Source organism: Toxorhynchites rutilus, chromosome 2 (genome assembly GCF_029784135.1).
Source record: "Toxorhynchites rutilus septentrionalis strain SRP chromosome 2, ASM2978413v1, whole genome shotgun sequence".
Taxonomy (NCBI): domain Eukaryota; kingdom Metazoa; phylum Arthropoda; class Insecta; order Diptera; family Culicidae; genus Toxorhynchites; species Toxorhynchites rutilus.
The window spans coordinates 330,536,292-330,550,958 of record NC_073745.1 but is presented as its reverse complement, the minus strand read 5'-3'; the positions used below and the strand labels follow the sequence as shown (position 1 = coordinate 330,550,958).

The following is a 14,667-nucleotide window of genomic DNA, read 5'->3' as shown; positions in this document are numbered from 1 at the left end:
TTCCATTTTAGTTGCTGTTGCTTCCAGTTGACACTATTCAAACAAAAGCCCACTGTCGATGCGATGAAACCAACTCAACGTATTAGTCTTAGGATGCATTAGAAGCGCTCTTGTACAGTCTGCCAAATAAAAGATTTTGTTTTTGAGGTTCATCCATTTAAGAAAATCAACATGATCAAATTGTGATATTGAAATATACGATATCGCGGGACATTTTCGTTTCTATTGCCAAATGCGGGACGTTTCGCGGGACGTAATCTTACGCGGGACATTTTGTTGAAATGCGGGACTGTCCCGCGTAACGCGGGACGTCTGGTCACTTTAGGTTAACAGCTTGATAGCTTGACGAAATTTTGAGGGTTTATCAAGGCCGCAGTTTTGATAACCGGATCGCTGAAATCAAATTGCTTTGAAATCTGTTTCACGATATAGAAGTCACGACAAATCGATTTGAAGATTAGCTTCCTAGCTGCATCCAATCCTTTTTCAGCTTCAACATCTTCAGGCTTCTTCAGAAATTCTTTTTAGTTCACATCACAATCAACATCAGCGAATTGTTGCATGTAGCTCTCCACACATGATCAACAATGTCTGATTGTAAAGTTCGCAAAATTGAGAACTTTCTGATTGAAAATTCAATTGACGTGATTGATGAGCGGTAGAACAAAGTTTATGAACAGCATAAGTGGTTTTGTCATAGGATCGTTTAATTGAGTCAATATATAATTAGCGGATTGATTATGATCATGTTTAACATGGAACGAAAAAAAAAGTTTAAGCTCTTTTAAACGCTCAAGATTTCACTTAACAACTGCCTCCAACGGAAGCCATCTCGTTGCGTTGTGTTCAACATTTTTATAAATCAAATCATGCACTGTAATAAATTTAGCTTGAGCTTGAGCTTGGGTAGACTGTACAATTCGTAGTTGCTCTCCGTGATTGACCTGAACCAACCAAATTGCGCAAAGAACACACAGAATGACGCTTGGGACTAGCAAATCATTCTCGTTGTGCAATTTTCGGTGATTCGAGCTTTAAATGGTCAATAACGACGCCGGCCACGTCCTTACAGTCACCAGGGGAAGGGAAGGAATGTTAGTATGATATTCGCCGCCCGAAGGCCAGAAGGGTCGCCTCTATAGCGTGGTTCCCTAGCGTTTATCATGGAAGGGATAGTTTTTAGTAGGGAGAGGTAAGAATTAGGATTCACTGTGGTAAGTGATATGATTATATATAGGCGAACTATCGACCACTCGACGAACCAAAATTCTGAAAATCATAACACGCGGCAGAGATTATCTTTAGGTATTCTAAAAAGGAAAACCTGTTAGTATGATTGGACTGGCTATATATTTTGTTATTTTATCGTACGTACGTATCTAAATTCAATCATGACGGCGAAGAGTCTCTTTGGGGTACCTGAAAAGGTAACCGAGGGAATTCCTATGGAACCAATAAGACGGGCGATATATTACTTTATTCATCCCGCGTATTCTGTATCGAACTCTAATAACGATGGCAGGGAGTTATGTTTCGGAAACCTGAGAAGCTAACCAAGAGCACTAAACGGATGAAGAACCTATAGTCTGAGTTTATAAACTCAATTTAGTGGCTGGAATTGAAAAACCAAAAACTAATATTGAAACATCCCTAAACAAAAAAACAAAAACAAACATTGAAAAAAAAATAACAGCGATGAACTCGAAACATAGAAAAAAATTGCACAAACACCAAGGACAAGTGAAGTAAGCAAGCAAAAACGCTGACACCATCTAATCAAATGAAAAAAAGACGGGTGGGTAATGTCGGGGACATAACCAGAGTGACGTAGGACTATACAAAGGGGACAGCGTTTGCTAAATATATATTTTAAATATATTGTTTTATTTTCTTCTCCTACGTGAATACCTACCTACCTACCTGAAAAATGGATTACTTTACTGTTTACTCTTTATGAACATGTTGGGGGTTCTGAAAAGAACCTTTGGTGTTGTGTTTTTGCGTTTTTTTACAAACTTGATTCTTGATTTTTTTCTGAAAGCTTTGTACTTATTAAATGTTCAACGCCGGGCATCTTTCGGCGAATGCACATATCGTACAATCAAAATGATGGCTGTGATAGGTGTAGAATAGATATAAACGTAATAATAACATTGTCTCGCCCCTGGTCGGAGGAACGAATGAAAAGTGACTGCAAGAAGGGACGAGCCAAGATGGGTCTATGGTACTAGGTGAGGCCGTTTCGTCACTAAGTTGGTTAGGGGAGCGGTATATGAAAACAGTACGGAAGAAAGCAGAAGGGGAATTATTTCCTTGAGGCGTGAAAGAGACAGATTGATCACGAGCGAGCTTGGGTACAAGCGTACTGTGTTTTGTTTACAAACAAAACACGGTAGGCTTCCAAGATGGCTGAAGAGTGGTTTTAGCAAGTTGGCCCACCTTAGGATATACTTCTACGCGCCTTGGGACGAGCATCTTCTTGTTGGTTTCAGAGTATAGCAAACGTGAGCAACAACGGACGTGTTTTATTAGAAACACAAGTTCTACGATCGCCAGCTTCAAGGGTGGACTCTACAATTTGGCGCAGCCGGTACGATTACATGGTGAGTATATTTGCAGCAAGGTTGAAAATATAAAGCGTAACTAAGTGAGAAATGATGGACTGAAAAAGGAAATGGCGGTTTTTTTCCCTCTGATCAATTGTGTTTCGTGACTTCAGCTATGCGATTTATAATGAGTGATATAACTTTTTTTTTCTCTTCAAGAGATTTTTATTGGTTTTATACGGTATACACGAGAGGAGAAAAGATGCGGGTCCGGTTGAAGACCGTAGCGCCAAACAGAAAAGCAAATATTAATGTAACTGAAAGGCTAGTTTAATTAGAAAAGATGCGAGACCGCATCAGTGCATACAAGAGGAGGATATTTAATGATACTGATCATAGTGATTGTATTTAACAGATATAGAGATAGAGCTTAAAAAAATCTCTTTGACCAACGAGGATTTTCACCAAGAAGTGAAGAAGTTTGTGTTTGTGATATTTGTGTATGATCCAGTTATCCAGGACTGTTTGATTATATAACAAAGCTCCCATAAGAAGCATTTTCTTGCTTTGCTTATTTATGCCATGACTGAGAATTTTGAATTTCAAACGACATACATACTCATATTGAAACTAGTGAGAATGAGAGAAAATGACATGAGTGTGCATACAGCGTAGCTATGCACTTTTAGAGATAACTGTATGCTGAGACTTGAATGTCACGACTGCCGTGTGTTAGTGATATTATAAGGAAGAAAAGTACAACTACAAGCAATGCGTACGAGTCATCAACGCGTTTCAAAAACAATGGTGTGACAGTTCTTTGTTGTTCCTTTGACGATCGATTAATTTTTTTCGAATAAATTAATTCGGCTTTCAATATTCAGTGAATATCCAGTGATTTTGAATTAAAACGTACAAATATAATGCAGAAGATATTGGAATTGCGTGACTGAAATGGCTCGTTTTATTTACCTTTCAGATGAATTCGGAAAATCAATTTCAACTGGATCCTTTCAATGATGCCACCGATGCTTCCAATCTACGTCGGGAGTGGGAGGAGTGGCATAGATCCTGTGAAATAGTATTGGAACTGAAAAAGATTGAATCGCAGCACGAAAGGCTCCTTTTTCTGTTGGCTCGAGGAGGTAGAGGTTTGCAGAGAATTTATGACCATCTTGCACCAGTGGCTGGAGAAATCTATCCAGAACCGGCGAAAGTTCCATTCGCGCCACGGGAGATTCCGGAGTACGACAACGCTGTCAAGCGTCTCAATGCCTTCTTCGTTGGAAAACGCAACGAAAGGGTTGAACTGGAAGTTTTCCGTTCTCTCCGTCAAACAACTGAAGAGACGTTCAACCGTTATATTTTGAGATTGCGCACTCAGGCTGTATGCTGTAACTTCGGTGACCGTGAGAAAAAAGAATTGTTGCAACAGATAACGGTGGGTGCACTGGATGAGAGGGTGAGAGATAAAGGCATCGAAGGAAATATGGATTTAGATGAGATCGTAAATTATGCGCGAGATCCTGCTGAAGCAGAAAGGAAAAATGCAGCCGTTCAGATCTGAAACCAATACGGTGGCTTTGGTCAAACAAGATTGGACAAAGAAGATGCCAAAGAGGGGATATTCGACACAATTGTTCAAGCGTGATCGGAGATTGGAAAATGCTGGAAGAACAGAATGCAGCCGTTTTGGATCATGGCGACACCATCGAGAGTCGAAAGATTGCATCGCCCGAAACGCTTCGTGCAACAAATGGGGGTCCAAGGTCACTTCGCGAGGAAGTGCAGAGTTGGTCGGAATGAGCCCTCAGAAATCCGATACTCTTGGAAAAAATCGGAAACGGCTAATGCTGCGCGGGATGGAAGTGCCCAGGGATCAAGATAGGAATATCCGTCCCGTTTTGACGAGAATAAAGAGGTAGAATAACCTTTCTATTTTATGTTTCTTATTTTATATTCTTAACACGAAGATTAACTGAAACGAACGATTAATTTGACATAAATAAAGCTAATCAAAACTAATGTTAACATTTTGTTCTTTCAAATTATTTGCTTTGCCAGGCAAACACAGCACATGATGGAACAATTGTGGGATTTATTGATCAACTCCCGGTAGAGTTTCTGATTGACTCTGGGGCGTCAATCAACACTGTTTTTGGTCCGTCCGAGTGGATCTCGCCAATGGTTGTAGTTCCAAAAGGAACAGATGATATCCGCTTGTGCATAAATATGCGATATCCCAACCAAGCGATACAGCGGGAACATTATCCATTACCACTCATTGATACACTGTTAAACAAGCTGAAGGGAGCGGTTGTATTCTCCAGCATTGACATCACCTCGGCATACTATCATGTAGAATTACATCCAACGTCACGCGAAATAACAACGTTCATGACGGGAAGAGGTCTCATGCGGTTCAAGCGTTTAATGTTTGGTATCAACTGCGCACCTGAGCTATTTCAGCGAATAATGTGTGGAATGTTTGCTGGTATTGAAGGTGTTGTGGTGTATATCGACGACATTGTTGTTTGGGGATCAACACTAGAAGAACATGATGAACGGTTACAAAAAGTACTAAATATTCTTGAGGATAACCGGGCAATGCTAAACAAAGAAAAGTATGTTTTTGGCGTGAAAGAGCTCGAAATACTGGGCTTCAAGGTAGGCGTGGATGGAATCAGCCCAACGGATGCCAAAGTTGCAGCAATCCGGAACTTCAGAATGCCAGAAACAAAGGAGGAGGTCCGAAGCTTCCTTGGTTTGATCAATTTCGTTGGACAGTTCATACCGCATTTGTCATCAAGAACAGAAGCCCTTCGACGACTTATTAGAGGGGAAGTGGAGTCATTTGGTTTAGAACAACAAACAGCTTTTGATGATCTGCGCAATGAGCTTTCGAACACCGTACAACGTTTAGGATTCTTTGACCCAAAGGACCAGACAGAGCTATACGTTGATGCATCCGCAGTGGGTCTTGGAGCTGTTTTAATCCAGAGAGATATTTGGGAAAAACCAAGGATTATCAGTTTCGCATCGAAAGGTCTCACTAAGACGGAGAGGGTTTATCCGCAAACACAACGCGAAGCCTTAGCTATTGTTTGGGCTGTGGAAAAAAATTTATGCGTATTTATTTGGAGTGCACTTTACTGTGTTTACTGACCATAAAACACTTGAATATATATTTAACGGAAAACATCAGGAGGGGAAGCGAGCTTGCTCTCGGGCTGAGGCGTGGGCGTTGCGGTTACAGCCTTATGATTTTAAAGTGGTACATGTGTCAGGATACGACAATATCTCTGATATTTTATCAAGATTATGTCCGCAAACAGATGCAGCATTTGATGAATCTTCAGACCATTTTGGTTGTGGGATAGGCGAAGGGCCGTCAGCCATTACGCTGGACGACATTCGGAAAGAAACAAATCTTGATGATGTGCTTAAAGAAGTTGTAGAATCCATTAAAACGCAGGTGTGGCCATCAAGTTTGTTCGCTTATCAAGCTTTCTCTAAAGAATTGGGGGTGATTCAAGGCGTTGTAGTAAGAGATGACCGAATTATTCTTCCATCAAAACTGCGACAAAGAGCATTAGATATCGCGCATCGAGGCCATCCAGGAGTAGTTTCAATGAAACGAAATCTCAGGGAGAAAGTGTGGTGGCCCTATATGGACCGAGATGTTGAGCATCGTGTACAAGAATGTGCGGGTTGTGCTTCAGTGAGTTCACAAGGACCACCGGAACCAATGCACCGTAAAGAAATGCCGAATCGTGCATGGCAGGATTTGGCCATAGATTTTCTCTCTGCCAAGGAATGTGCGACGTTCTTGGTACTAGTTGATTACTATAGCCGATTTTTATCTGTCACTGAAATGAAGTCTACTAATGCAAGAAAAACTATTGAGGTTTTGGAAAGCGTGTTTAACGAGCACACATATCCAGAGACAGTTAGAACTGACAATGGACCTCCGTTCGCTAGCGAAGAGTTTTCGAACTACTGTCTCAGTAAAAATATTCGACTTGTACGCAGCATTCCGTACTGGCCCCAGATGAACGGTTTGGTTGAACGACAAAACCAGGGGATCCTGCGCACCTTGAGAATTGCTCGCACAATGAAGGAGGACTGGCGAAAAGCCGTTGAGGAATATGTATATTCGTATAACACTACACCACATTCAGTCACCGGGAAGTCACCGATGGAGTTGCTTACTGGACGACCAGTGAAGGACCTACTCCCATCACTGAGAACCGAACCCTACTGGAATCGTGATGAGGAAACACGGGATAAGGACATAATCAGGAAAATGCAGGGTAAACTCTACGCCGATAAACGTCGGCATGCTAGAACGTCAGAAATTGTTGTTGGGGATACCGTTATGATTAAAAACTACGAAATTGGAAAATTAGAGACGGCCTTTCGACCGGAGAAGTATACCGTGATAAAAAAAAGTGGAAGCGACGTGGTCATACTATGCGAAGACGGTGTCAAATATAGGCGACCGATAACTCATTTGAAAAAGTACCCAATTCTGGACAAACAAGATGGTTTGAAGCAGCTACAATTCGAAACGGATTCTGATTCAGGGTCAGCAATTGTACAAGATCCAACTCGGAGCTCGGATCAAACTAAATCTCCACCCATCAAGCGTCCAAAACGAACAATGAAGGTGCCAGCACGATATAATAAATAATTGTATACATTTTTTCTCTATTTTTTCATAACAACCAAATTAAAGATAGCTTTATCTATTTATTGTTTTATCTATGGGCTAGATGAGAGATGTAGAATAGATATAAACGTAATAATAACATTGTCTCGCCCCTGGTCGGAGGAATGAATGAAAAGTGACTGCAAGAAGGGACGAGCATCTTCGTGTTGGTTTCAGATAGAGGTGTGCAAATCAGCTCATCATGATGAACAGCTCTTCAGCTCAGTTGTCAGAGCCGACTTTCAATTTGGGTCCCAAACTCGATAGCCACGAAGCCAGTTTGAAAATGTTAAAATTCAAATGAAATTTTTCACACCATATTATTAATTACTTGAAACACGTATTCCAGACTATTATTTACAACAGACTCGGCGAGTACAACATTTCCGACATTTTTACTGAGGCTTTACATTACAATAGAAAGTTTTCTTCAAAAAAAAAAGACGGGTGGGTAATGTCGGTGACATAACCGGAGTGACGTAGGACTATACAAAGGGGACATCTTTCGCTAAATATATATTTTAAATATATTGTTTTATTTTCTTCTCCTACGTGAATACCTACCTATCTACCTGAAAAATGGATTAGTTTACTGTTTACTCTTTATGAACATGTTGGGGGTTCTGAAAAGAACCTTTAGTGTTGTGTTTTTGCGTTTTTTTTTTACAAACTTGATTCTTGATTTTTTTCTGAAGGCTTTGTACTTATTAAATGTTCAACGTCGGGCATCTTTCGGCGTATACACATATCGTACAATCAAAATGATGGCTGTGATAGGGAATGCATAGGTGGTCATCAGCTCGTTCACTATCATATATTTCACTATTGAGCACATTATCGTACCTTAAGCTATGGTTTCGGAGACGAATGAATTGTAAGATTTGTAGTCTCCGCAAACAAATTAAATAAAAATGAAAAAGAACTGAGGTTTTGGAGACGAACTCTACGATCTGTCGAGAAATAAACGAGCTATAAGCGTCCTGAAAAACCAACAGTAAATACAGGGACGAACAGAGCAGCAGGAAATACATAGCTCATCGTGTTGCTCTTTAGTTATTTCTGTATACAATGCAGATGTAACGTCAGTCAATTTTAAACATCAGTTATCAACCAAAGAAAGCAGTTCTTGCTACCAAGAAAATTCGTTAATGCCATCCTGCATACAATGTGTTGTAATTTGAAGCCACTTTTAATTCGGAAACCATACATGGGTTTGTGAAAACTGAATGATTAATTTAAAAGACCCCAACCACCAATAAAAACAAAATATAAACAAAGAACAAGCATAAACAAAAAAATCAGTTTATATTATATGTCATATTATGTCACTTTAGAATGCATTGGTATTGTGAAAAACTTTTAATAACTCTTCTTTGAAAGGTTTAATAGCCCTGAAAAGCGCCGTGTTTTACGGTGGCTGGTTTTGCCACCAAAGCAGTCTGTATAAACAAACTTTTTCTTTCTTCTACCTGCTGCCGTTTTGCGATTGCGTTTGCCACTCGCTGAAACTAGTTGTTGCCTTGATGAGCGCCGAACCGAAGCTGCTCTGTTCTTGATGCGTGTTTTCTGATTGTCGTGAGCAGCTTTGCAAGCCAACTCGAGCACTCCGATGGCGAAATGAGATATTTTTTTGAGGTCCGCGCGTTCTGTACTCTAGCGGTACACACTCACAGGATAGAGACAAATCGGCAGACTCAGCCAAAGAGGCGAGTCCAACGAGACGAACGAATGAGCGTTAAAAGGCAGCGATGGCAAAAAAATACATTTATTACGATTTGTTCGCTCGTTGGATTCCCATGCAGGCTAAAAAGGGTCCTTTTCAGGATCACAAAATTATCTTCAATCTAAAGAGTTTATTGTTTTGTTATCACTCGATATCCCCATCTTGTTCGGCTAAACCTTTCTGTTTAGCGATTTGTTGCCACTCGCCACAGCTTTCACAGCTGGGAAATTTCTTCCTATCCAGCTTTGTGACATGTTGTACAGTAAATTACATTCAATGCGACGTGCCGAAGCACCACTCAGTATCGCATTGGAGGCGATTTTAACCTGTAATTGAACATTTGCGATGACAGTGGTACAGTGTCGACTTTCAATGTGGGGTCATAATTTGGATCTCTATGTTTACAAAAATGTCCAACTAAATATGTCGCATTAAATGTCCGTCCAATTAGCTAAATGTCGAACTAATTGTAAATTACTGTACTTTCAATCTGGAAACAATTTAAGAATTGGTGAAAATTGAATAATCAGGAAAGTCCCCAACTATCAATAAGCTCAGAACAACTGCAAAATTCACATACTCATCAGATCCTGGCAAACAAATTATGAAAAAAATCAATTTGTGTTTTATTATTATTTTGGATATTATTTTAAGAAAGCATTGAACTGTATTTCGTAAACTCTTTTTTGAAAGGTTTAATGGCCCTGATAAGCGCCGTGTTTTATGGAATGGTTCCAATTTAGAAAACTTAGTACTCGTGGTTTTGAAAAAAACCATTTAGAACGCCCTCGATGCCACCTTGTTCTGGATTTGCCACCAAAGCAGATTGTAAAAAGAACAAACTTTTTTCATCTGCAACCTGCTGCCGTTTTGCGATTAAGTTTGCCACTCGCCACTCGCTACAACTGCCTGTTGTTGTCTTGATGTCCACCGAACCGAATGTGTTCTGTTCCTAATACGGGTTTTCTTATCGTCGCGAGCAGCTTTGACTCGATCACTTCGGCGGCCGAAACTAGCCTTTCCCTTCACTTTTCCTCCTTTGTCATGTTCAGACATGGCTGCTTGGGTTGGTTTGTTGATGTGTTGTGATGCGAACTGATGTGGTGTACGGTTTGAATGAGAATGATCGTTACGGCAGCGGAGCGGGGATTTTTAAGCTGACTGGCTGGCTCGAGAGTTACGCATGTGTGAGACTGCGACCAATGTTTCGTTCATTTTTTTCTTTTTCCTTCCCAATCGTGCTTCATTCTATTTCGCTGCTGCTCTGGTTGCCCGTTTTGGTCGGTACGATTTGAGGAGCACAAAATGGACCAATCAAAAATGGGCACATAGTGCATTTTGATATTTCACAATTATTCAATTATTTATCTCAAGAAAAATGAAATGTTATTCGTTATGATAGATGCGTAGATATATTTCCTAGCAATTGATGCAAAAACCTTTGCGATCTATTGAGAAATGCTCGAGTTATAAGCGTTCCAAATCTTGCATTTTTTCCTACTTGTTCAGTGCCTAGATTTCCATTTCACCCCCTATATCTTCCGGTTAGACGTAGTCCTACGTCAAAAAATCTTATGAGATTTTTGCACCGCCTGCAAACAAAGTGTTTTTCATTGAAATAGAATACTCATTTGATACACAGAAGTTAATTTTCATTAATAATTTGAATTTTAAAAACGTGTTCATTCTGCCTGAGAGCCAATTATTATTTTTGGCGCCCCCTAAACTGGTAAACAAAGCTCAATGCCGTCAACGCGAATATAACAGTTGAAAAGACGAGGGACAAATGAAACTAAACTGATGTCTTAACACGAAGAGCGAGAGACGGTCAGTTCATTTGAATCTTACAGCTCACACACTCTCTTCAATTCTACAGCTCTTTTCTCTCCTTCATCATCATCAAAGTGAGCTGAAGAGCTGTTTGATTTTTTTTTGCGAGCTGTTCCGCGTCAACTCACTTCAAAGAGTCGATTCTTCGGAACAGCTCATGAGCGGATGGCACATCTCTAGTTTCAGAGTAGTAGCAAACGTGAGCAACAACGGACGTGTTTTATTAGAAACACAAGTTCTACGATCGCCAGCTTCAAGGGTGGACTCTACAATAGGGAATCCATAGGTGGTCATTAGCTCATTCACTATCATATATTTCACTATTGAGCACATTACCTTAAACTGTGGTTTCGGAGACGAATGAATTGTAAGATTTGTAGTCTCCGCAAACAAAGTAAATAAAAATGAAAAAGAACTGAGGTTTTGGACACGAACTATACGATCTGTCGAGAAATAAACGAGTTAGAAGCGTTCTGAAAAACCAACAGTAAATACAGCGACGGATGACCTTCGGATTAAAGCCCTTTAAAATAAGAACAGAGCAGCAGGAAATACATAGCTCATCGTATTGCTCCTTAGTTATTTTTCTATACAATGCAGATGTAACGTCAGTCAATGTTCAACATCAGTTATCAACCAAAGGAAGCAGTTCTTGCTACCGAGAAAATTCGTTAATGCCATCCTGCATACAATGTGTTGTAATTTGAAGCCACTTTTAATTCGGAAACCATACATGGGTTTGTGAAAACTGAATGATCAAATTAAAAGACCCCAACCACCAATAAGTTCAAGAACAAGCATAAACAAAAAAAATCAGTTTATATTCTATCGTCACTTTAGAATGCATTGGTATTGTGAAAAACTTTTAATAACTCTTCTTTGAAAGGTTTAATGGCCCTGGAAAGCGCCGTGTTTAACGGTGACTGGTTTTGCCACCAAAGCAGTCTGTATAAACAAACTTTTTCCTTCTTCTACCTGCTGCCGTTTTGCGATTGCGTTTGCCACTCGCTGAAACTTTTTGTTGCCACCGAACCGAATGTGCTCTGTTCTGTAGGCGGGTTTTCTTATTGTCGTGAGCAGCTTTGCAAGCCAACTCGAGCACTCCGACGGCCGAAACTCTATAATCGCTGTTAGGTATACTGGTGCTCCGGCACCAATCCGTTCGGCCTAGTTACCCTTGCGGAGCAATCAGTGAATGCGACCAACTGGGAACTGGAGACCTGCACGGTTCGAGTGAGACTTTGCCTTTCCCTTAACTTGTCCTCCTTTGTTACGTCCACACGTCCACGTTGCTGCTTGTTTTCTTTTTATGATGTGATGCGATGCGATGTTAAACGATGCCGTACAACCACACTGGTTTACGGTTTGAAAGAAAATGAGATTTTTTTTTTGAGGTCCGCGCGTTTTATACTCTAGCGGTACACACTCACAGGATAGAGACAAATCGGCAGACTCAGCCAAAGGGGCGAGTCCAACGAGACGAACGAATGAGCGTTAAAAGGGAGCGATGGCAAAAAAAATACATTCATTACGATTTGTTCGCTCGTTGGATTCACATGCAGGCTGAAAAGGGTCCTTTTCAGGATCACAAAATTATCTTTAATCTAAAGAGTTTATTGTTTTGTTATCACTCGATATCCCCATCTTGTTCGGCTAAATCTTTCTGTTTAGCGATTGCATTTGCCACTCGCCACAGCTTTCACAGTTGGAAAATTTCTTCCCATCCAGCTTGTGACATATTTTACAGTAAATTACATTCAATGGCATGTCGCATTACCACCACTCAGTATCGGATTGGAGGTAATTTTAACCTGTAATTGAACATTTGCGATGACGGTGGTACAGTGTCGACTTTCAATGCGGGGTCATAATTTGGACCCCGAACTCTATGTTTACAAAAATGTCCAACTAAATATGTCGCATTAAAGGTCCTTCCAATTAGCTAAATGTCGAGATAAGTGTAAATTACTGTACTTTCAATCTAGAAGCAATTTAAGAATTGGTGAAAATCAATAAGCTCAGAACAAGTGCCAAATTCACATACTCAAACTGGCAAACTGGCAAACAAATTATGAAAAAATCAATTTGTGTTTTATTATTATTTTGGATAATATTTTAGAATGCATTGAACTGTATTTCGTAAACTCTTTTTTGAAAGGTTTAATGGCCCTGATAAGCGTAGTGTTTTAAGGAATGGTTCCAATTTAGAAAAGTACTTAGTACTCGTGGATTTGAAAAAAACCATTTCGAACGCCATCGATGCCGCTTTGTTCTGGATTTACCACCAAAGCAGTTTGTATAAAGAACAAACTTTTTTCTTCTGCTACCTGCTGCCGTTTTGCGATTGCATTTGCCACTCGCCACTCGCTGCAACTGCCTGTTGTTGTTGTTGTTGTCTTGATGTCCACCGAAACGAATGTGTTCTGTTCTGAATGAGGGTTTTCTTATCGTCGCGAGCAGCTTAACCACCCAACTCGATCACTTCGGCGGCCGAAACTATATAACGCCGGCTAGGTGGACTGGTGCACTGGTACTAACGCGCTCGGCCTAGCTACCCTTGCGGGGAACTCCAGACCAACACGGTTCGAGCGGGATTTTGCCTTTCCCTTCACTTTTCCTCCTTTACCATGTCCAGGCATGGCTGCTTGGGTTGGTTTGTTGATGTGTTGTGATGCGAACCGATGTGGTGTACGGTTTGAATGAGAATGATCGTTACGGCAGCGGAGCGGGGATTTTTAAGCTGACTGGCTGGCTCGAGAATTACGCATGTGTGAGACTGCGACCAATGTTTCGTTCATTTTTTTTCTTTTTCCTTTTCAATCGTGTTTCATTCTATTTCGCTGCTGCTCTGGTTGCCCGTTTTGGTCGGTACGATTTGAGGAGCACAAAATGGACCAATCAAAAATGGGTACATAGTACATTTGGACAATGCTTGGTATTTCACAATTATTCAATTATTTATCTCAAGAAAAATGAAATGTTATTCGTTATGATAGATGCGTAGATATATTTCCTATCAATTGATGCAAAAACCTTTGCGATCTATTGAGAATCTTCCGGTTAGACGTAGTCCTACGTCAAAAATGCACATCTGAAAAACCGCCTCTCCGCACCACTGCATAGCAATCTCAATCGTTCCATGTCGGTTCATGTCACAGGTGATGAAGAAGACTTCCCGACACTAGCTGCTTGCATGAGAAAGCCGTTGTCAAATCCTCCACTACTTTCAGAATCCCCATTCTACAGAAAGGAATTGAATAACTACATTGGGACGAAACAAAATAAAACTCCCCAATATGCAGCGAAAATGCGGCTGCACGAATTATTGGGAATTGCGAAAAGTGAATGGCTACACATAATTGCAGTGATGCGGCTGCCAGTGGAAACCAAATGAAACCCGTTTAATGTATGTGTAAGAGAAAAGAGAACCTTGCTGGAGAAGAGAAGAGAGAACTTGAGAAGAACAGTTTCCCTTAGCTCCACAACACGAACACCCTCTCTACACATACACACGCGTCAATGAGGAACGTCATAGCAAATAACTGCGTGTGACGATTAGGAACAGAGAGCCCATGATACGCGAGAATCAGAAAGACTTGTACCTCATATCGCCACATCCGGCCTGTTCAGGCCCGCCAACAACTCATTGTACTACTCCGCTCTCGCTACTCGCAAATTGGAGAAGCATCAGTCATCTACAAAACAAATAGGGCTCTTGCTACACATACATGCAGAGCATGTGTTGGGCACACATTCGCTTGTTTACATTCGTAGTGTCTATGCAGCAGAAGCGGATTTTTATCAATCGGCGTTCTTGTAGATGATTTAAATAGAGTTACGGTCATTCTAATAGTGCA

The 14,667-nt window shown here is 40.6% G+C and overlaps 1 protein-coding gene across 1 annotated transcript; it reads left to right on the top strand.

The window, feature by feature from the left end:
• The first annotated feature begins 4,211 nt into the window (after nucleotides 1-4,211).
• LOC129767105 (uncharacterized protein K02A2.6-like) lies at nucleotides 4,212-7,239 on the top strand. Its single transcript, XM_055767726.1, has 3 exons — nucleotides 4,212-4,338; nucleotides 4,666-5,310; nucleotides 5,882-7,239. The coding sequence occupies exons 1-3, from the start codon at nucleotides 4,212-4,214 to the stop codon at nucleotides 7,237-7,239; spliced, it is 2,130 nt and encodes a 709-aa protein (XP_055623701.1).
• Nucleotides 7,240-14,667: the final 7,428 nt, after the last annotated feature.